Here is a 23,818-nt window from a genome sequence, read left to right as displayed (position 1 = left end):
CAAGTTGGCGAATTCGTAAGACAACGCACGAGCACAGCCAGAAAAACTCTTTCGACACAACCACTTTTTGATCCGTATTGAGCCTTTTGCCTTTTTGCCTGCACGCATACTCGTACGTTGTTTCAATACGCAGGTGGAATTTAATGTATGCCATCAGCTGACGCATTACAGAGCTTCGTTGAATACGCCTCAAGCTATCTATTGCACATTGACACTTGTTCCCGACACCAACCGTATTTGAATTAAGAAAAGTCCATTAGTAGTAAATGCACGCAATATTTTACTAAATAAATATGGGAAAACAATATAAGAACATGTAATACCACAATATATAATAAAACTTGTATATAGGAATTACGGGATTCTAGTCTTTTGGTGTGCTCAAGACCACTTTCTAAACCATGTTCTGGATTATTCCCTATGGTTTAGGGTCACCAGATGTGTATTCAGTCGGCAGTTGGTCATGTTGGCCTGGTGAAATAAAATAGGAGGAGGAGAAAACTTTATTGGACAGATCCATCGAGCTTGTAAGTGGGCGGGGTCCTCAGTCCAGGACTCCGTTGGTGTGGCCTGCCGTCTTCGCCCTTTCAGCAAGCCAGAGCTGCTTACTTGGGTCCGAGCTGGCAAGTTCACTCTCCCACTGCTCGTATGTAGGACTGGGAATGGGTGCAAGGTCTGGGTTTGAAGGGCATGCCCAAACCATATGAAAGAGCGTTGCTGGGTTGCCGCAGTGCCGGCACAGGGGGTAGTATATTGTGGGGTGAATGGCGTGTAGCCGTGTGGGATGTGGAAATGTATTTGTTTGAAGCTGTCGGAGGGTGACTTGTTGTTCTTTTGTTAATTTTTCTGCCGGTGGCGGGAAGGTGCGTCGTGTGAGCATGTAGTGTTGGGTGATGTCGTTGTATGTAATAAGTGGGTGTCTGGTCCTCTCATCGTCCTCTTGCGGTGCCCGGCGAGCAAGATCTCGGGCGTGAGCGTGAGCCGCTGCATTGCCGCGAAGGGATGAGTGGGCAGGCGTCCAAATAATTTTGACTGTTCTTTCAGGGGGGTTTTGGACTAGGATCCGTAGGGCTTTTATGGAAATCCTTCCGGCTATGTACTTACGACACGCCGCTTGCGAGTCTGTAATAATAATCTTGGCTTTGGTCTGGGTTATTGCTAATGCGAGCGCCGCTTCTTCCGCTTCGAGGATGGTAGCCTGGCGAAGGGTGACACTAGTAATAAGATCAGTGGGGGTGGCAACAACCGCTGTTTTAGTATTTGCACGTGCGTAGTCCGCTGCGTCTGTGAATACTGTTGTTTTTGAGTGACAGTACAGCCGTTCAAGGGTTTGTGCCCTGGCGGTTCTTCTGCCTTCATGGTGCTGAGGGGTCATATTTCTTGGTAGGGGAGCAATTTTTAGCTTCGACCTACTTTCCGGTGGAATGTCTTCGGCATTGTCCATTTCCATTAAAGGGGAGTATCCCAGGTTCATAAGTACTTGCCGGCCTGTCGGGGTAGTGCTTAGGCGCGCTTTCTGTGCGTTCAGGTGCGCCTCTGTAAGCTCATCTATGGTATTGTGCACCCCTAGCGCCATCAAACGAGACGAAGAAGTGCTTGCCGGAAATCCGAGGGCTTGTTTAAAGCCCTTTCGTATAATGGTATCGATCTTCCGCCTTTCTGCGGCCAGGAGGGTGGCGTAGGGGGCGACGTACGTAATTCGTGATATTACAAAAGCTTGAACAAGATTCAGCATGTCCTGTTCCTTCATTCCGTGTTTTTGGCTGGCAATGCGGCGGAGCATCCTGACGATCTGAGCGGTTGACGAGTCCGATTTCCGCATTAGTTGCGTATTTTTACAATTTCCCTGGTAGGCCATTCCCAAAATCTTGATGTTTCGAGTTGGGGAAATCATGATGCCATCCAACATGACGTGAATGTCCGTGGTGGGATCCCGGTGGCGTTTTTGAACCAAGAGAAGCTCCGATTTCTGAGGCGCGCAGGTGAGGCCGCATTGCTTTGCGTACGCATGGACAGCGTCTGCGGCCTGTTGGAGGCGGTCCTGCATGGTTCCCAGCGATCCCTTACCCACCCAAATCGTTATATCGTCGGCGTAAATGCCGTGCTTGATGTCCGGAATTTTGTTCAGTTCTTTTGGGAGGTTAATCAAGGCGATGTTGAACAGTATTGGGGACAGAACCGCGCCTTGCGGCGTACCCCTACTTCCGCACGAGAAAACGTCGGATTGTAGGTCTCCCATTTTGATGATAGCTTTGCGGTCTGTGAGAAAACAACGGACGTATTCGTACATTCTTTCGCCGCAGCCGAGGTCGTTGAGGTTCTTCATAATGGCGCTGTGAGCCACGTTGTCGAAGGCACCCTTGAGGTCTAATGTGAGGATGGCCTTCGGCGTGGTCCTACTGGCTGCTTCGAAGATGTCGGCTTTCAGTTGAAGTAGGATGTCTTGCGTGGATAGGTGCGGGCGAAATCCGAACATGGTGTGGGGCATTTGGTCTGTAGTTTCTAAGTGCCTTTGCAACCTGTATAGAACAACGTGTTCCATCACCTTAGTTCACTCTTATGTTTTGAGGCATTCCTTTGAGAGGTGAATCGATAAAGAAACTCAATCGATATCTCAAGGGGCCTGAGAGATATTGAGAATGTTTAAACGATTTGACAAATGTAATTTTTGTAACGTCGTCAGGGGAGAAATAACCCAAAATTCTGAAATTTATTTCAAGCAATTATACGGTCCACCCTTGTATTACCAAAGCTTGTTCGGCTGGTCGGGTGGTCAGACGGCTCGCTTCAACATTAACAGATATGTAACCAGCTCAAATATATGTACAGGGGTCAACATGCCCAAAAGACTCTTTTTTATCGATTTCTGGATATTCAATCCATTCATATTACTGCGGCATTGAGTGCCACTGTTGCACAAAGTTGATGTTCTTTTCACCGGTGAAATAACTTCATGAGGAACGTTCTGGTCGCGAACCCTAGTTAAAATGTGCGTGCATAAAATGTTCTATTCACATACGTATAGTTATAATTCGACGCGAGGTTTATAGCAGGCTGAAATTTCTCTAGAATGCTACGAGAACTACGCACAGACAACAGCACGAACACCCTCGATGAAATTTTTTTAATTATCGTCGTTCCATCGTAGACTGGGTGAAAATGCCTGGAAGAGCATAACCCAGCCTTGGAGCAGCCGTAAAAAAAGTGCAACCCCATATTTTTTTTTTAATTTTAATTACTCTCTATGCATATTATGCCTTTCAATAGGTTCTCGGTACGTTAACATTTATTTCGCCACGAAAACGCAGCGAAGTGCAGTGTCTGGTAGAGAGGTACTGAATCCAGTGGGCGAAAACGCCAATAGTACGAGATAAAATCATGTAAATACGACTAGTTTAAGCTACAATTCTTTAGAAGCATTTCAACTTACGGCTGAGTGAAGTTTCACTGAAGCTCGCCGCTGGACTCGCCTTTTACGTTTATTGCCCGCTTTTGGCATCACCCAGTAGGGATGTTTTACGGGGAGAAAATTTCCCCTGCGATGTCTCGATTGTTTCCGTGTTGCTGTTGTTTTCGTGCGATATATTTTTACCCCGTGACGATGAAAAACGCGACAGCGTCTTGCGCTTCCTTATTAGAGTACTCATTATTAACCATAAAAACGTGAGCTTGGGATCCATGAATTATTTCAATTTTTGTAGCCTCTGGACTCTTTTAGCGGTAATAGATAGCGAATAACCCCCGCATTGTACCACCCACATCATAGCAATACCTTAATGTGTTTTTAAACATTTTTGCAACGAAGAACCCCATAGAATAAACGCCCAGACGCTAAATAAAATACTGCCTAAGAATTGCAGCTAATAAATCCTATCGTTTGGTACTGTGTCTGGCGTATTACTTAAACAACACCATGTATTCAGTCTTTAGGGGCGAAGCACCTTAAAGCCGAGGCTTGTCCTGCGGCGTCCGGCATCCGGCGCCCGTGCTCAAGGCACAGCACCGTGTATATCGAAATATCTGGGAACAAATGGTTCACAAAAGATTAAGAAGAACAAAATGAAAAGTTTACAAGAGCTTAAAGAGAGAGAGAGAGAGAGAGAGAGAGAGAGAGAGAGAGAGAGAGAGAGACGCAGAGCACCATGTGAATCGAAACATCTGTGAACAAAAGGTTGACAAAAGGTTAGAGAGATAGAGAGAGAGAGAAAGACAGAGAGAGACGCACAGCACCGTGTAAACCGAAACATCTGTGGACAAAAGGTTCACAAAAGGCTAACAAGAACAAAATAAAAGATTCACGAAAGGTTGGAGAGAGAGAGAGAGAGAGAGAGAGAGAGAGAGAGAGAGAGAGAGAGAGAGAGAGAGGAAGCGAGAAAGAGAGTGTGTGCTCTTGGAGAGCCGTACTGCGCATGCGCGAGGAGCATTGCATTGGATTGAATTGAAATAAATTGAATTGTATTGGATTGGATCGGATTGGATTGGATTGGATTGGAAATCGTTTTAGGAGCAGTAAGCACTCTCACATGTGATTTACGGTAAGAACGATCCAACTCGCCATGATTCACCTCGTGGAGATGCGGAATTTTTTTTAACATTTCTAAGCTTTGTGTCTGCAAAACGTGATGCTCAGGTAATGCCACCTCGTTTGAATAGCGAGTGTGACTAATTTCACTTTGCGTGTGTGTACCAGAGCCCGATCCGGAATATTCGAATATTCGAAGAATTATAGTTACTAAGAAGACACAAGTTAACACGTTCAAACATTATTCTAACATTTACGGTACTGTTTGCATACCAGTGCGCGCCTGGTATATTTGCCCTTTTTGCCGCCATGATGTCGAACCCTTAGCAACTGCTTAGATTGTGGCACACCTGTTCGATTTCAATGCAAGTTCTACGGGCCAAAGCTACACTTCGACCAAGGAAATCTCTAGTACAGGGCCGCTCGTAAATTTTAATCACATGGGTGTTCTTTAACGGGCCTAGAGTCTTGTACGTACGAGCCGTTTCCATGCCTCGTCCCCATCACAAAAATTGCCGCAGCGGCCTGGCAGACTCGGGATAAATCCTCTAAAAATTTCATATTTTCTTCACTGTTTATCCTGTTTCACGTACATGAGATGACGATCTGACAAAGCAAGCTGGTTGGTCAAAGGTTATGGAATTAGTTACATCTGAAGTCGTAGGGAGGCTTACGAGGTGGCGGAAGCCTTTAAATGTGGTGCCAAGGGGTGCAGCCGAAAAAAACTTGCTTTGCCTCGCTGCTTTGCTTACTCATTATTCGAAAATCCTTAATTCATTTTGAGATGCCAGTTCCTTATATCGCTTGCCGTTGTGCTGCCTTACAAAATCAAGAAAGCCAAAACATTTAAGGCTGTATTAGCAAGGACCTTCTTGCATACCGAGAGGGTTTTGGGAATGTTTTTGTGGTTTTTCTTCGCAGTACACTCGTTTAAATTAGAGGCTCTAATTTTCTCAAGAATGTTGACTCACGTTCAGAGGGCTGCCGTAATGTTTTGGCTAACACTTGACTCTTAATTCGGCTGGTGGGTTAATCATCTCTTATCATGTCATTAGGATAAGTAGCCTGGTAGAGCAAATACACAAAACTGGCGGGTGTAGTGGGATCGAACTAGGAAAGACGCTTACCTTTATTTTTTATACATTGTTCCGAATCCTTTATAACTTCTCACCTCTTCAACTACATATTCTTATCCGTGAAGATATAAATCTTCACATATACAATGGGTTACGAATAATTCTGATTGTCTATACCCGGTATACTGCAGAGATAGGGATCAGTAAAAACTCCTTTTTAGCCACTAGCCACATGTAGCGGAATAGTGGCAATTCACCGGGCTTCTATTCCGTATTGATCAGCCTTCTGGCGGAAAATAACAAAACGCAGTTCACCTGCAGATAAAACACCAGAGAAAAGCACCCGATGACGCCCATCTGAGTGCATCTAAAAGGCGGCGGATACATCAGTACGCGTATCTTTCCCGGGCGAAAAAAATATTTCTCGTTTCGTTTCCAAACGCAAGGAGACCCTCGCACAGCGCATGCACCTCGTACATCGCGTCTCTCATCGTCACTTCGGCCTTAAAGAAACCGATGAGCCTCATCAGAAGTAACCTTCAAACCCTCAAAACCAGCCGAGATCCTTAAACTTAACTCAGCGATCCACCAAGCATGCAAGAATGTCCTGGGCCTCCCCCGAAGACCGCCACTACGAAACTCCTGCAGCTTGGCGTCCACAACACGTGGAAAGAAATAGAAGAAGCAAACCACACCTCTCAAATACAACGGCTTAAACTAACTCCCACGGGTAGGGAAATGCTCTTGAAGCTAAAATACTCTAAACCACCCACCCACGACCACAAAATTCTCATCCCCCTGGCCATACGACATAACCTTCACGTGCTCCGATCCCACGGAATATGCACCCCACATAAAACAAAGCACGCCGAGCATCGAGATCCCGCAACGTTCATAAACACCACAATACTTCCATGCACCCGATATACGGACGCGTCGCCATACCCCCCCCCCCCCCCCCCACACACCAAAAAAAAAAAAAAAAAATCTGCACGAGCCGCCAGCGTGGTCAATGCCAAAGGAACTGAGCTCACTGCGGTAACTGATTTCACCAACTCCATTGAAACAGCTGAAGAGGTTACCATCGCCCTTGCCGACACAACAGGCGAAGAATTTTTGACCATTATTACTGATTGCCAGGCCGCTTGCAGGAACTACCTGAATGGACGCATATCGCAACCCACCTTGACAATTCCACAACAAGCTAAACCACTCCTAGAACAGCAAATCATTTAGTCTTCAGGTCACGAATCCCTCTCGAGTAACGAGGCGGCACACGCCGCTGCCCGCGCTCATTCATACCGGACCGTCTCCCACGAGGGCCACGAGCCCCCACGTCGAAGCAACAGTTAAGCCCACCCCCGTGCAAAAATACGCCGAAATACTCGCCCACTACAAGAAGTAGCGTTGCAAATACCAATTCCCCCACCCGAACATTCCTCGTGATGAAGCTACTACCTTCCGGCGGCTACAGGCTAACTCCTACCCACATATAACACCCTTCTACATGTCATGTATCCCACCCTATACCCTGCCACTTACAAATCACGCCCCCAACCAGGCGACCTGTACCCCATGGTATGCGAGTGCCTAAAATCCCCTGCCCTCACACCTATTCACAACCATACTTATGAGCAGCGGGAGGGTCTGCTGACCAGCTCCCACCTTTCACACCAGCAACGATTGGTGGAGAGGGCACGGATAGCAAGCCCGGTCCAAGGCGTCTCAGACTAAGGAAGCCTCCCACCGGGCTGGTGCCCTAACATCAGCACCTGAACTCAAATAAATTTTATTCATCATCATCCATCACCACTTTTTCTACTTCCTTTAAGGGCGGAACCTAATAGCTAGTCTGTATGCACGAATAACTGAAGGAGCAAGAAAGGCTTGAAAATGAGAGATACAGAAAATGCTCAAATATATAATTAACACAATTCGTTCATTTCTTTCCGGCTTGCAAACACAGGCAGCTAATATTGTTATGCCGGTGGTGGACATTGGGGAGCCCTTTTTACACTTAATCTGTAACGTTTGAAGGTGCATAGGGGTCCATGTCCAACGTCCCACCTGGACAGTTGACTGGAACTGTAGGCTTTCTGCTGTTTTCGTTCTTCTCCACAGTCGTCTCCCGTATCTCCTCTTTCGCATCACCTCTCCTCATCCTAATACAACGTATCTGGCCAGAGAAATTCCCCAAGGTGACCACTCGTTTTTTTTTCCTTCATGAAACTTTGCTTCTCTCTCGGTTTAGTCTCATTAAGAAAAGGTGCAAAAACACTTACATATTGTGAGAGAGAAACAAATAGAGCACATTGTTTCTTTCTTTCTGGACCTGCATCCGCGTGTATGGGCTTTTTGAAGATAAGTACTTGTTTTCGGGTATCCGTGAATACTTTTTTCTGATGCAGTGCTCACATATTGCTAACACCCCGGTTGACTCTTTATTGAGAGTGACGGTTTTTTTAAAACCGGCTGCGTTTTATCACTACCGCAATACACGGTCAGCGGAGTATACAACCCCGAAGAGCACCTGTTCAATGTTCAGCGGGGTTCTGTGGATATTTCTTGCACGTGGGGCAAGCATCGCGCATATCATAAGGTGGACAAAAATACGCAGGGGGAAATTTTCTTTGCTCATGCTTACGTAGGCTGTTTTAACAGCGGCTAACTAATGAGCAGTAACGTAGCCCGCCCCCAACAAAGTTCGCTGCAGGTACCCAGTTTTTGCATCAGGCATCATGCGACCCGGTATGTGTCCGCGCTCATGACGGGTCACGTACGCCAGCGTCGCCAAGTCAAAAGCTGCATCCGTGGATGCCCCGTTCATATCTGATCGACAGCCCGACCGGTTGCTACGACAACCGCTCGGGAAGTAAGTGCCTATTTGGGAGGCTTCGCAGAGAGGGAGGGAGGGATGTGGGAGCTGCTCCTTTCGCTCGTCTGACGTCCATCGGGACGATACACAAACAGTCGCAGAAACCTCACCGCTGCGGCACCCGGCAGTGAAGGCAGCTCCCGCACTCCGGGAGGTTAGTAAACCCGCATAATGTGTTCCGGCGGCAAAGGGGAACTTGATCCAGCGCACGTCTCCCTTCCAAATAGAGCTTTATGGAGACACTTTGCGCTCGACATGTCCCTCTGACACGCGTCCCCGGGTGAATGGCCACGCGATAAGTGACACGCGAGGACGCTCGTATGTTTATATTTGCTTCCGCATTCATATATACCGCAACGGGGTTGATTTTTGCCCTGATAAACAACCGCACGAAGGGTCTAGGACAGCCCTTCGTACACTTGACTACGAAGAGTTAATGCCGCATGCGTATGTGTCTTCGATTTGGTGTTATCCTGATGTTCAACTTACGTATAGAGGAAGTGTCAGTTGGTAAACAAAGCTAGCCTACCAGGTCAGGCACGGTTTTGACCGCACTTAAGAAGTCACATTATGTGGTCGGATATCGATGTGTACGTTATTATTGTAGATATTTTATGACAGCTGTCTAAGCTTCTGAAATAGCGCATTTGGAGGTGGAATTTACTTCCAGCTAATTATCTACTATTCATGCATTTTTGCATACTTTGTTATTAAGGCGAAAGCTTTACATGACTCATCAAAAACAAAAAGTGACCGTCTACGTCGTCAGCAAAATTACTGGTACCAAAATGGCCACCGCTGAAAAAAAAATAATAATAATTAACGAACACAGTTGTGTTTCTGTAGGATTCCAATCCGGGTCGTCAGACCACGAGCCGGCGGGGTTGCAACTGTGCCAAACAGTTACCACTCCATTAAGCCTTATGAAACCGAACTTTATGCTGGGGCTCTACTGAGCGCTTTTATTCAGCTAGTTCGCGTGAGAAGATCCCTGATCTTCTGACGACAAACATACATCAACAACAATTGTCAACAACAAATCAACAATAAATCGTCGAAAGTTAACCGCGACAACGGCGATAAAGTTACTCTGGTGTACGAAAAACATAAAATAAATAAAAGCTTGTATGTCTGGAACCATGCGCAAAACAAGCGAGTGGGAATAAAGCAATACGACGTCGACTTGCCTGCAGATGCACGAACTTCCGACTTGTGACGCATAAGGAATAATACACCGCTTTCATTACTGTGTTTCTGTTAGAGAAGTATTGTTAACAAAGTAGAAAAATTAGAAGAGTTGCTTCTGTACCCTCCTGATATATTCGTTATAACAGAAAAGTGGCGAAATACTAACGTACATTCTTCACAAGTAATTCTCTTATCCTATGTCCCGCTCTGTACGGATCGTGAAAGTCGGAGAGGGGGTGTAGCTATTGTCACAAAGAATGGTCCCACATATTTTGCCTTAACCACGGAAGTACCTGGCGAACTATTAAGGTCAACAACACTTCAATTCTTATAGGTGGAATCTGCAGAGAACCTAACGCCCCTGTAGAGTACCTACAGCAAATTCACGATTTTCTTCCCGAGAATGTAATGTAGTGCACTAAACTTGTCATACTTCGTGATTTCAACCGTGGTGGTATAGACTGGCATCTGCTTGCAACAGGTGTTCACGAAGTAAAGAGCTTGAGGGGCTGTTAAGTATAATGCATAGCCACTAGCTATCTCAGTTGCTGAAAGGACCCACGCAGGTACACGGAAATGTCCATTGAGTACTTGATCTCGCGTTTCTATGCCGGCAGTTAACCCCTGAAGTAAGTGTAGAACAAGGCATTTCTGGTTCCCAAATGCTTTTACTTACATTCGGCAACCAAAGACAATGCCAGCCGCAACAAAAAAATTACCCCATCTTCCCGAGGGGAACCCTGAGTAGGATGCGGAGCATCGGGGGGTTCCGTTGCGTTCCGTCGTGTAAGTAGCTGGGTTTGGGGGAAATTGTCGAAGTTCCGGTACCGCCGCTCGACGTTCTCGAACCGACGCTGCTTGACGTTGCCGAAGCTCAGGATCCGCTGCTCGACGTTGACGCTCCGAAGCTGCTTCGCGCTGGCGAAGTTCAGGGTCCGCCGCTCGCTTCAAGCGTTTGCTTTCAGCGTTGCGTGCCCTTCGCTTCGCAGCTTTGTCTTGAGTGGACGTAACGTTGCTATTAGTGTTTGGGCTGATGCTGACGCGTGCTTGCGTCAGCCCACTCACTGTTGCTTCGATCACAATTCATCGGAAGCATCAACGGAGTCAACCGAAGCAAGCGCTGCACTGAACGCGCGCAGCGCTCTACCCGTTTTATATTCACACTTGAAGGAGAGTAGACTAGAGGAGGATAGTAGCGCATGCGCCGCGAGAGCAGAAGTGAGAACGCAAGAGAAGCGCAAGCAGGTGGTAGGAGAGAAGTGGAGAGAGTAACGCGCAGCTGTTGGAGAGCGGGAAGGAGGAGAGTTGCGCATGCGTAGTGTGAGTGCGGACGCCGACGCCGCGGGACATACCCCCGAGCAAGAGATGCTCCGCATCTAAAACCTCTCAAGGATTCCTGTCAAGCAGTATAACAGTGTGGTGCAAACATTAATTACTTGTGGTTAAAGCTTAAAGAAGCAACAGAGTTTTGCGAAGCTAACTTCATCGCTACTAAATGAAAACGTGCAGAGCAGGAAACATCTTACATTACACGTGGTATCGTTCCTATTAAAAGAAAGTTGAGAAGAATGCGAAAAAGAGAAAAATTTCCGCAGGCTTAAGTCGGCTCGCACGAACATTAAATGTCAAAATAAAAAAACCCAGATATAATTTCTTTTAAACAACGCTGACAACTTTATGATAAATCAGCCACAGAGGTTCTGGCGATATTTATCCAAGCCAGCGGACCACATCATCACATTAGAAGTACCAGGTTTCGTTGTAAACGACGCAAAATCAATTGCAAACTGCTTTAATAACTATTTCCAATCTGTTTTTACACGTGTTCCTTACGTAGCAACACCGACGACAACGCACCTCTCAGTAATGCCAGGGATACAGGTGACAGAGTCAGGCATTCTAAACTTGCCCTAGCAGATTGACGCCAAGAAAAGTGTCGGTCCTTATTATATATCAAAAGTTCTCCTTCGACGATATGCTCAAAAGCTAGTTCCATTATTGTATGCAATCCTCACGGCATCCTTCAGTTTGGCCACACTACCCGAGGATTGATTTTGCGCAAAAATCACTCCCTTCCATAAGCTCGTCCACAAACTCCAGGCACAAATGTACACTCCTATTTCACTAACAAGTGTACACGGCGCTCCCGCTGGATGACGCGGATGACGCCGCCGAGTCAACCGAGCAGCTCCAGGTGCGATCATGTAACGCGAGCAGGCGAGCGGAACCCGCGCACCGCCGCCGCAGAGAGCAAGAAGAGCGCTCCCTGATGGGTCGCGCGAGCCACCGTGTAAAGATAATCAGTTAAATAAAAAAACGAGTTGTTTCAGTTCAGCCAAGCCAACGGCTCTCAATAATAGATAACAGTTCAGAAGCGGGATATAATCACAACTTTCGAACGTGAGAAGAGACCCTGCAGTTATGATGGGGCCTGTGACGCGAAGCGCAGCATCTTCAGCGACAACGAACGAAGATGGCGCGAACCAGGCCAGCGGTGACGACGGGGCGCGCGGCGACACCAGATCCGAGAACGAAGTCCCGAGTGACTCCACGACACCACAGCCGGCGATGGACATGGCAGCCGTCATCCAAGCAGTTGTACAGGCAGCCGTGAGGGAAGCGATAAACGGTATGGCGCTCCTTCAAACGCAACAGACGGCTGCCACTCCCGTTACGCCCGCGGCAGAGACTTCGCGTCTGGTGCCATCATTCGATCCTCTTTCATCAGGCTGCTCGACCGTCGTCGCGTGGATTCGGCGAGTCGACGATTTGGCTGACATTTACGGTTGGTCGGACAGGCTGACCTCCTGCAACGCACTATGCAGATTGGAAGGCCCGGCCAAGACCTGGTACGATTCCCTGTCATCAGTGGACAAAACGTGGGTGCAGTGGAAAGACGAACTAAAGCGTGCATTTCCGTCGGCATCAGGAATGCAACGCCTCCACCGTGAAATGGAAGCCCGTTGTCGCAAGCGAGGTGAGCCCATCGAATCTTATTACTACGACAAGCTCGCCAAGGCTCGCCGGTGTAATATCAGTGAGAAAGGCTGTGTCGAGTACATCATCACCGGCCTGAACCATCCAGACACAATTCGAGCAGTGAGCGTTCGCACGTACGATACTCCCGAAGAATTGCTTCACTGTCTCAAGCGTCTAGAAGATCATCTAGGAAACGTAGTTTCGTCGGCTTCCCGCCAAAACGCCAAGCATTTCACCGACTATCAAAAGGGGCTCTTCGAAGGGGCCGATCACCTTACCAAGGCAACCGGAGCCAACATGGCCGACGATCGCCGACACTCCCTCTCACGCAGACAGAGGAAGAAGCCTCTCTCCAACGAGAAAGGGGAACCGCTGTGCTTCAACTGCAACGAATACAGCCATTTGTCTCTCCATTGCCCCTCTCCCCAACGAAAAGCGCGATGCGGCGCTTGCGGACGAGTGGGCCACGAAACGAGAGACTGCAGAGCGAAGAAGGAACGAGAGCCGCGCGTCGCTCAAAACGTTGTGAAGTCCGACTTCCGCGCTACCGAAGCAGTGAACGAGAAATATTTCATGCCAGCGAAACTGAACGGACATGAAATACGTGCCTACGTCGACTTGGGGTGCCAGTGCGTAACCCTACGTCAGGAAGATGCAGAACGGCTGGAAATCTCCTACACGAAACTCAAAGAACCGCTCTCTATTGGAGGGTATGGATCAGGATGTGTGACGCCTTGCGGCGAAGCAAGTGCTACCATCACGGTCGACCAAGCGACAGCGGACGTTCATCTGTACGTGGTACCAAGCAGCTCGCAGTCCATACCACTACTTGTTGGGCAGCCGTTCACGGAACAGCCTCACGTAACGATTGTAAGGCGGCGACAGACAGTCAGGATTTTTGAGGAGCGCGAAAACGTCCATGAAACCGACGACACGCTGCGTTCCATTGAGATCCCCGATCTGCCCCAACGTTCAGTCTGCCTGTGGGCCAAGGAGTCAACCGTTGTTCCGCCGAAGTATGTGGGATTCGTCAAGCTCTACGCCACGGGTGGCATGCCCAGCACAGATGTGTTTGTCGACGCACAATTCAGGTGTCAGGAAGGACGTGAGCACTGCATACCACGCTGCGTCGTAACTGTCGACGAGGCGTACGAGACACGCCTACCCATCATGAACATGTCAAACCATGACTTGGACATCAATGAACACGAGCGGGTAGCACGAGCGGAAATCTGCTATCCAGACGATATGCCGGAGCGAGAAATAAACGTACAGGTCACTCAGCGACAGCCGATGCCACGCGAAGAGATAAAAACTGGACCTGCCGTCACTCCGCACCAGCGAAAAATGCTGGAATGCCTTATCGACGAGTATCGCGATTGCTTCGCACGCAACATTTCGGAGATCGGGCAGACCAGTGCAGCGGAAATGAAGATCGAGCTGACGACAGATGAGCCAGTGAGATTCCGTCCCTACCGACTTTCCTTCGCAGAGAGGGCTCACACGAAAGAGATGATCGAAGAACTGAAGCAAGCGGGAATCGTTGTCGACTCGACTTCCGACCACGCCAGCCCTATTCTCCTCGTGCGAAAGAAGACAGGAGAACTGCGGATTTGTGTCGACTACCGTGCACTTAACCGTGTGACGAAAAAGGACAGGTACCCGTTGCCACTAATTGATGATCAGCTGGACCGCCTCCGCGGAAAGTGCTTCTTCACGAGTCTCGACATGGCGTCTGGTTATTACCAGATCCCCATGGAAAAGGCGTCCAGACACAAGACAGTGTTCGTCACCCCTGACGGGCACTACGAGTTCGTCCGGATGCCGTTTGGGTTGGCCAACGCCCCAGCGGTATTCCAGCGGATGATCAACGCGGTTCTGGGACCTCTGCGTTACTCTGTGGCACTCGCCTACATGGATGACATCTTGCTCCCAACGACAACTGTAGACGAGGGACTCGAGCACCTGCGAAAGATTTTGGAGGCTCTACGAAGAGCGGGACTGACGCTACGGTTGAGTAAGTGCTACTTCTTCTGCGACCGAGTCGAGTACCTTGGATACGACATTTCTGCTGAAGGGGTGCAACCAGGAACTCTCAAACTTCAGTGTGTAGCTGAATTTCCGAAACCGACAAATGTGCACGAGGTCCACCGATTCCTGGGACTCGCAAGCTATTTCCGACGATTTGTCAAGGGGTTCGCCACTATTGCTAAGCCTTTGACGAAACTGACTTCCAAGGACGAAACTTGGAAGTGGAGTGCAGAACAAGACTTAGCGTTCGCCGAGCTGAAAAAGAGGTTAATCAAAAAGCCTATCTTGGCTCATTTCTCGTTCGACGCAAGAACGGAAGTTCACACAGATGCCAGCAGAGATGGGCTGGGAGCTATTCTCTTACAAGAGCAAGCTAACGGGCAGCTCCATCCCGTCGTGTACGCCAGCCGACGGACAACCGAGTGTGAGGAGAGATACCACTCCTACGAGCTGGAAACATTGGCAGTTGTGTGGGCGCTGGAGAAGTTCCGGTCCTACCTAATAGGATTAAACTTCAGAGTGGTGACTGACTGCAATTCCGTGCGGGCGACGATGAGTAAACGAACATTCCTACCTCGGATCGGCAGGTGGTGGCTTCGACTGCAAGAGTTTACCTTCGATGTTGAGTATCGAAAGGGCACGACCATGGCGCATGTCGACGCACTCAGCCGCTCACCAAACGACCCTCCCGAAGAGACCGATGTCGTTGGCGGCATTCAGATCCTCGCTACGTGCGTGGAAGTAGAAGACTGCCTTGCTATCCCGCAAGTTCACGATCCCAAAATAATGGCACTGAAGGAGAGGTTAGAAGAAAAAAAACAATGCCTCACGAAAGAAGATCGGCGCGTGCAAAGCGAATATCAGTTGCACAACGGCAAGGTGTTCAAGAAGTTTCAAGACGGAGGTTCACAGGAAAGGCTCCTCTGGGTCGTCCCAAGTCAGACACGTTGGAGGGTAGTGAAGGCTTGTCACGACGACATCGGGCATTTCGCTGTGGATAAGACCCTGTCAACGTTAAGAGAGAACTACTGGTTTCCAGGCATGAGGCGCTACGTTAAGCGATACATAGCCGCTTGCGTTGAATGCCTTTTCCACAAGACGCCCGCCGGAAGAAAACCAGGCAAGCTGCATAGCATCGAGAAGGGGAACAAGCCATTTCATACGATCCACATCGATCATCTTGGCCCATTTGTTCGGAGCAAGTCGGGCAACGCGTACATAATTGTGCCTGTTGATGGCTTTACAAAGTTCGTCATGTTGCGAGCTGTTCGTAACACTTCGGCTGGACCAGCGGTGCTGTTTCTTCAGGAAATTGCTAGCATTTTCGGGCCACCGAATGTGGTAATCACCGATAGAGGGACTGCATTCACTAGTGTGAAGTGTAGGGCAATGTGTGAAAGCTTTCGAATCACGAACGTCAAGACTGCAACTGCCACCCCACAAGCAAACGGTCAAGTGGAACGGTACAACCGCATGATAACTCCGGCGGTGGCAAGCATAACCAAAAGAGAAGACGGTCGGGACTGGGACTCGACACTGCCTCAGGTGCAGTGGGGTATTAATAACACCGTGCACCAGGCCACGAAGACTACGCCGTTTGGACTTCTGTTTAACTTCAGATCACGGAGCATTACGGGTGGCTGCGTGGAGGACGCTCTCACAGAACATTTCGACAAAGAGTTGGAGGAGAAGAGCGCCGGAGCAACGGAAAACATTCGTGAGGCCCAACATAAGCAGCAAACACGTTACAACAAGAAGCGGGCTGAACCGTCTGAGTTTCAACCGGGAGACATCGTTCTAGTTGAGCGAGAACCCACAGTGAGCGGAGAATCCCGAAAACTTAAGGTCAAATACAAGGGACCGTACGTCATAGCCGAGAAGCTTCCAAATGACCGCTACCGCATCAGAGACGTCCAACACGTTAGGTAGGCATCCGAGCGGTGGGTGTTTGGGTGGCCGTGAAGTAGCCGAAAGCGGCTCATGTACAGTCGCTCATTCCCAGCTGCACAGGTCGCCGCCACTTCGTTGTGTGCACCTCGAGTGTGTGCACCGACGTGAACGGTGAACATCACGCCCAGCCACGGCCGGACTCGACTCTCCTCCAGTGCTCCCTGAGGGGAGCGCGGGAGGAGGAGAGTCGAGTCCGGCCGTGCGCCCAGCAGACGACGCAGACAAGCGGAGCAGGCGGAAATGGGGGCGAGCGGCGAGACCTCCTGATTGGCTAGTTTTGGTACGCTGTTGGTTTGCCGCTTCCGGTGCCGTCGACGCCGGGCGAACTTATCTGTCCTCGGCAGATCGGTGGCAGACGACGTTTTTTCCGCGCCGCGCGTCAGGCGGACGCCGCCGTGCGTTGTTCGTCGACTTTTCGTCGCATATTCGCTCCATGTATTCAGGCCTTAACACGAGCAGGCGAGCGGAACCCGCGCACCGCCGCCGCAGAGAGCAAGAAGAGCGCTCCCCGATGGGCCGCGCGAGCCACCCTGTAAAGATAATCAGTTAAATAAAAAAACGAGTTGTTTCAGTTCAGCCAAGCCAACGGCTCTCAATAATAGATAACACAAGTCGTTGCTTAAAATTGATGGAACCCATTCTCAACAAAGCAATACTAAATTACTTAGAATAAAAGAACCTGATTTTCCTAAAACAACATAACTTTCGCAAGGGTTCGTCCACGGTGACTCAGCCTATAGAAATAACTCGTGATTTCTTCAGAAATAAATTCTGCACTACAAGTTGGTACAATATTTATTGACTTCTGAAACGCCTTTCACTGTGTCCTGTAAGCAGGTTCACTGGAAAATTCAAGTCAATTGGCCTAAATTTGCAGATATGATCATGGGTAACAGCTTATGTATCAAACCGCAGTCAGTACGGTTTGCCATCAACAAATCGGAATCTGAACGTCTTTAAGTTTTTTCAGGTTTCCCGCAGGGTTCCGCCTTGGGCCCCTTAGCTTTTGCTGGTATATGTTAATTACATTGATGACTGCGTTCGAGACGCGTGGAACTGTTTGCTGACGGTTGTGTTATTTATTCAAGCGTGCGTGATACTGCGGACCAATTAAGACTAAATTCATCACTCGGTAATATAGCTGGTCGGTGTGACACCCGGGATTTAAAAATTAACTATAGTAAATCACACTGTGTGAGCATAACCCCGAAAATGTCACCTTTAGAATTTGACTACCCGTTGAATGGCTCCGAAGTGCCGCGAGCAAACACTGTAAAGTGTTTAGGCATAACCTGGACGCACACATTGAGAAAGGATGCCCATATTGAAAACACGCGCACCAAACCATCCACGCATTTGTGCTTCCTCCGTAGAAAATTGTCGGCAGCACCACCTCACGTCAAATAAACAGCTTACAAAACACTTTTAAGACCCATTTTAGAGTACGGCAGTATAGTTTCGAACCCACATCAACAATATGTTATACACAAATTTGAAAAAAAATCAAAATAAGGCTCTCCGTTTTATTTATTCGAAATATTCTAGACACGACTGTGTAGCTTCATTGCGCATTCTAGTATGCATTCCAATCTTGTTGTCACGTCGTTGTGTGGTGCTGCTATGAAGTGCATTTACGTTTTCTATCACGCGGTTATAACATCAAGAAAAGTCATTGCAGTAAACCTCCACATCGATACTCGACAAGGACCAACAATGAAAAACCTGTAAGGTAACCTAACACGCGTATAAATACATTCAAGTATCCATTTATTCTGTGGTACGTCGACTGAAACCTGGAACCCGGCGTTGTCAATACCAATAGGTTGACGCCTTTGTTAAGAATGCAGAATTTTAGTTCACTTGGTTTTTGTAACAGTAAAGTCGTTTGTAAACTGCTCCTTCTTTCATTCGGTTTTTGTAGTTAATGTAGCCGAGATTACACGGCAAGCATGTTGTAACCTGTTCTTTTGCGCATGCTTTTGATTTTGCACTTTCTCTCTCTGCTTTACCAGATTTTGTGTCACGTTTTCAAGTGTTCTATTGATTTTTCTGTTAGAAGATGCTGAACGAAGTTATTATGAACTGTTTTACCAACTCATCCTCATCATCATCATCATCATCAGCCTATCTACGCCCACTGCAGGGCAAAGGCCTCTCCCATTATTCTCCATTACCTCGGTCCTGTGTCAACTGTGACCAATTTATCCCCGCTAACTTCCTGATCTCATCTGCCCATTTAACTTTCTGCCACCCCCTGCAACGCTTGCCTTCTCTAGGGATCTACTCTGTTGCCCTTAATGACCAGCGGTTATCTTGCCTTCGCATTACATGCCCTGCCCACGTCCATTTCTTTTTCTTAATCTCTACTGATATGTCCTTAACACGTGTTTGTTCCATGACCCACTCCGCTCTCTTCTTGTCCCTTAATATTACACCTATCATTTTCCGCTCCATTGCACGCTGAGTCGTTCTCAATTTAAGTTGAACCCTCTTAGTGAGCCTCCAGGTTTCTGCCCCGTAGGTGAGTACCGGTAAGATGCAGCTGTCATACACTTTCTTCTTCAGCGACAATGGTAGGTTGCTATTCATTATCTGAGAATGTCTGCGATATGCACCCCACCCCATTCTTATCATTCTAATTATCTCTGCCTGATGGTTGGGATCTGGGGTCATAACTTGGCCTAAGTAGATATATTCGCTTACCACTTCCACTGCCTCGCCACCTATCTCAAACTGCTGTGCTGTCCCGAGGTTATTGATCATTACTTTAGTTTTCTGCATATTAATTTTCAGGCCCACGGTTCTACTCTGTTCGTCCAGTGCGGAAAGCACGCTTTGGAATTCGTCCCCCGAGTTACTTAGCAAGGCAACGTCATCAGCAAATCTGAGGTTACTGAGGTATTCTCCATTAACCCTTACTCCCACCTGTTCCCAATCCAACGTTCTGAATACTTCCTGTAAACATGCTGTGAATAACATTGTAGAGATTGTGTCTCCTTGTCTGACACCCTTCCTTATAGGTATTTTACTGCTCTCCTTATGGAGGATGATGGTAGCTGTGGACCCATTGTAGATATCCTCTAGTATTCTTACATAATGCCCATCTGCCAACTACTGCGTGGTAATTTTACCAACTACTGCGTGCTAATTATTATACCGTACAGTTGAGAAAGCGCTAGCCTGTCTTTTCTTTTTTTTTCGTGTTTTTGCAAAAATGTGGCTGATTTTTAGTGTTTTTCTTTTTTTTCTCTGCTCAGTGAGTGCCGATGTGCAGTGTACCCCTTGTACTCCTGCGCACTGTACAGATTTTATACCCGTGCACGTAGTGCGCAGCGAGCGTTCACTTCCTGTAAGAGCCTGACAAGGCTCACCACATTGACAAGCAAATAAAAATAAAATATCGAGTGTTTGTAACGTCCTAAAGGTGAAGATACAGTTTATACTCGCAATAATAATCTAGGTGTTCTTTAGTGATAAGAACCTAACCAATACACGCATCCACACCGAAATATTCTTCGTTCCAGAATTAGGTGGCATTAGGAACCTGGTTAACTCCCGGGCCAATTAGAACTGCTAAAAATAGAACTTGAACATGTCACAAAAATTTTAAAAATATTTTAAAAATTGTAGTCTCTTAAAATTTTTCGCTACTCTGATTGTAGTACCGTACAATGCTTAGTTTCAATTGGGTTTTGTATGACTACGATTAAAACCACTACAACCAGGAACATCAGCAGGCAATGGGAGTTAAAAAATAATCTCAAGTTTATAATATCCTCGAATTCCTTGGTGCAATGCTTAGCTTACCCAGGGTTCTGTTTACCCAGTTGTTCATTTTTAATGTTTTTACAAAAATTCGTCAGTTTGCTGCTTCATCAACATTTTTTCTTCTCCCTCGTTTGCGAACTTTATTGACGCATATCTTTGGGATGAACCCCGCTCTCACCTACAACAAAAATTACGCCACCTCCCCTCGCGGGAACCCTGGTGTGATGCGACGCTGAGGGGGGGTTCAAGCGCAAGCGGAGAGCAACCGTCGCCCGAGAGGCCGCCCGAGAGCGGCCCACCGGTTATATGCGCAGCGCGCCAGAAGGAGAGGAGACCGCGGAGAGGGAGAGTACTGCACATGCGCAGCACCGCGCGCAGCGCCGCCCACCGGTGGAGTGAGAGCGCGCTGGGCCGCACACCCGCAGATGTTGAGAGAGAGTGTTCGCTCTCACCTGGGCACGCACCGGTGCCAGTGCGTCTGCCGCGGCTATGACGCAACAAAATCCAACACAATCCACTTTAATCCAATCCAAATCCAATCCAATCCTATCCAAGCCAAGCCAAGCCAAGCCAAGCCAAGCCAAGCCAACCCATGCCAAGCCAATCCAATCGAATCCAATCCAATGCCCCTCGCGAGAGAGTGTTCGCTATCGGAGAGGAGAGGGGGTGAGCGGAGGAGAGTGCGGACGCCGACGACGACGGACGCACGCAGGAAGGACAGGGCCGCCGACAAGAGATGCTCTCAGCGTCGCATCTAAAAACCATATTTAGCTGTAGGTAAACATTACGTTACAGAAACCATACCTAGCTAAAGGACACTACATCCAACAAGCACGCAATGGTTTGGCTTTCTTGCATTAATAGTCTGTCTGCGGAGTACCACCCTTTACAGGCAGGCTAGTTTGTGTCGCTCTAAACTGGACAACTTGTTTCAATGGAATTATTGAGCTTTAATTGTTAATTGGCTGATGTGTGCCGTCGACGAAGACGTGCGGTACAGTCGTCTTCCCCCTCACCCCATCTCCACCCCGCCCGCTGCTGGCGCTCCTCTCCTGCAGCTGGTTGCTGCTGGCACGCCAGATCGCGCCATACGCTTCGCCAATCACAGGTGTTCCCTCCCTCAGGAGAACGGAAAGGCAAGTCGGCGCTCCGAAATGTGGCGCTCCAGATTACGCCATTACCTCCAGAGATAACCTCAGGAGAAGGTTATCTCGCTCCAAGCGCGTTTCTCGGCACCTAGTTCAATGTCCACTGTACCAGGGTTATGCCGCGCTTCATATGCTCCGCCGACATCACCACCAATATTGACGCCAAATCCAGGTTGGCTGACGGTGCCCTTGTCTTACAGCTCTTGCAAATAAACAACACTCTTTGTTTAAACAACCATGTCTCTTTGATGTGTCCCAACCCTAGAAGCTTCGCGTGCAGTCCTTGTTCCCGGTAGGAGAGGTATTGGGGAAATTTTGTACGTCTTAAAATAGGGTTAACTGAAATTATCAACTGCATAATGATGTTTGAACAGAGTAACTATGGTTTGTAATAAATTTAAGTGTGTGGTTCATTGTCGCCAGGAGGCATAAACATTTTCTGCCAAGTTTTGTGTTGTGGCCTTTAGAAGTGCCGACCCTTCCTATACAGACTATGCCTAGCGGTTTCATCGCACGTACGAGATCGATAAACATGGAATAAAAATATTTGCAGTTCCTTCGGGGCTTTCTTTTTCCAGTAATCAATGATGTTACGTAGAGTAGCCGATCATAGCTTCCACCGTCATGCAAACATCTCGGCGTTGGGTGGGCTTGCAACGCTAGGTAGTACAGTTGTAATATTATAGCGGAATTCGCACACCACTAAGAAGGCGATGTCTTTCTTCTGAAGCGCCTGATCAGCGTGGCCGAATTCGTAGTGTAACACTATCTGGTACATTGGTGATTTCTCGAGGGCGAGACTAATCATGCTTAATGAAAACGAGGTTATTGTAAACAATCTGCTCTGCTTCGTTCGAGTTAAAACTTCCTTCCCATCAAGCCTCCTCAAGATCGCTGTATCAATCTTACTTATTCTTTACATACTGTAAGTGAAGGGCACTTTCTGTGCTTACGAAATAATCGCTTGATAGCTAAGAATAGAATTTCAGTGCATGAACCCTTTTATCGAAAGAACTTGACGTTGTCGGAAAATAAAATCAACCAGTCTTTTATTCTCTTGGTGATATTGTCACGTGACACCAAAGATAGAATGTCGGAAGAGAGTGTATTTACAAAGGAGACACCGTAGTCACAAGCACAAATGCAGGTTGATGAAGCGCAGCCGGTCCAGTCGAAACTCGGACTGCGTCTCCCTTCTCTTCTTTCTTTTGGGATTCGATGGGCGCCTTTCCATAGGAGAACATACCCAGGTAGAGAGGGACTTGACACCTGCATATGCGGCTAAGGAAGCTGGCCAAATTCTGTGACAAAACGCCCCGGCCGCAGAAGCACCATCTCTATACCTGTTAAGGAGGAGGAGCAGCAGTAGGTGGATCACGTGTTTGGTACGGCTTGGGGCGGCTCACGTGTACGAGCTGAGGTGCTAAGTGCTAGGGAGATGTCAGAGGCAACAGAGGCACAATTTCATAGGTGACGGGGGTGACGGCACGCTCGATGCGGTAGGGCCTGGTGAAGGGGTACATAAGATTCTCAGACAGTCCAACTCGGCGAGTAGGGGTCCACAAAAGAACCAAGGTGCCAGGGGCAAAGTTTACAGGGGGTGGAGGTCGTCTTATCTAGACTTCTCGGATACTTGTGCAGCCAGAAGCCGTTCTCGGGCAACCTGGCTGACCAGTTGAGCGTGGACGATTACTTCACGAACGTATTCAGTGGCCGGTTCACTTGAAGCAGGCAGCCTAGTGTCGAACGGCAAATTAGGCTCACGGCCAAAGAAAAAGAAGAAAAGAGAATATCCAGCAGTGTCGTTCCGGGAAAACGTATAGGCAAATGTGACATAACGTAGTATAACGTCCCGATCCCGATTATCTTTGGAAACGTACATTGCAAGCATGACGGTGAGCGTGTGGTTAAGCCGTTCAGTAATGCCATTTGTTTGAGGATGGTATGCGGTCGTCCGTTAGGGCTTTTTTTCCCAACACCGAAAAAAGGTCCTCGACAACCTGTGGCACAACGTACTGGCCACGGTCCGTGAGCAACTGTCGGGGAGCCACGTGACGCAGGATGACGTAGTTCAGGAGGAAATCGGCGACATCTGTTGCGTAGTTCATGGGGAGCGCCCGTGTGATAGCGCAGCAGGAGCAATATTTCTAAAGAACGAGGTATAAGTAGTGTCATGCTACGCGTCGCTGACATTTTCATCCCTCCAGAGTTCAATTGCTTTTCTGCAATGAAAACATATCGACACTCAGCCCTCTTCCCATGATTGGTCAGCAAAGCTGGC

General features: G+C 48.2%; 1 protein-coding gene across 1 annotated transcript; it reads left to right on the top strand.

Moving 5' to 3' along the window:
* Positions 1-12,085: 12,085 nt before the first annotated feature.
* On the top strand, positions 12,086-14,366 carry LOC144175233 (uncharacterized). Its single transcript, XM_077704337.1, has 2 exons — positions 12,086-12,838; positions 14,137-14,366. Exons 1-2 carry the CDS (start codon positions 12,086-12,088, stop codon positions 14,275-14,277), a joined length of 894 nt encoding a protein of 297 aa, XP_077560463.1. The 3' UTR covers positions 14,278-14,366.
* The last annotated feature ends 9,452 nt before the right edge of the window (positions 14,367-23,818 follow it).

The sequence above is a fragment of the Haemaphysalis longicornis genome, unplaced genomic scaffold (assembly GCF_048455015.1).
Source record: "Haemaphysalis longicornis isolate Haplotype H1 unplaced genomic scaffold, Haemaphysalis longicornis Haplotype H1 scaffold_3, whole genome shotgun sequence".
Classification (NCBI taxonomy): Eukaryota; Metazoa; Arthropoda; class Arachnida; order Ixodida; family Ixodidae; genus Haemaphysalis; species Haemaphysalis longicornis.
Note: the sequence above shows the minus strand (reverse complement) of the source record. Positions and strands in the feature narration are given on the sequence as shown.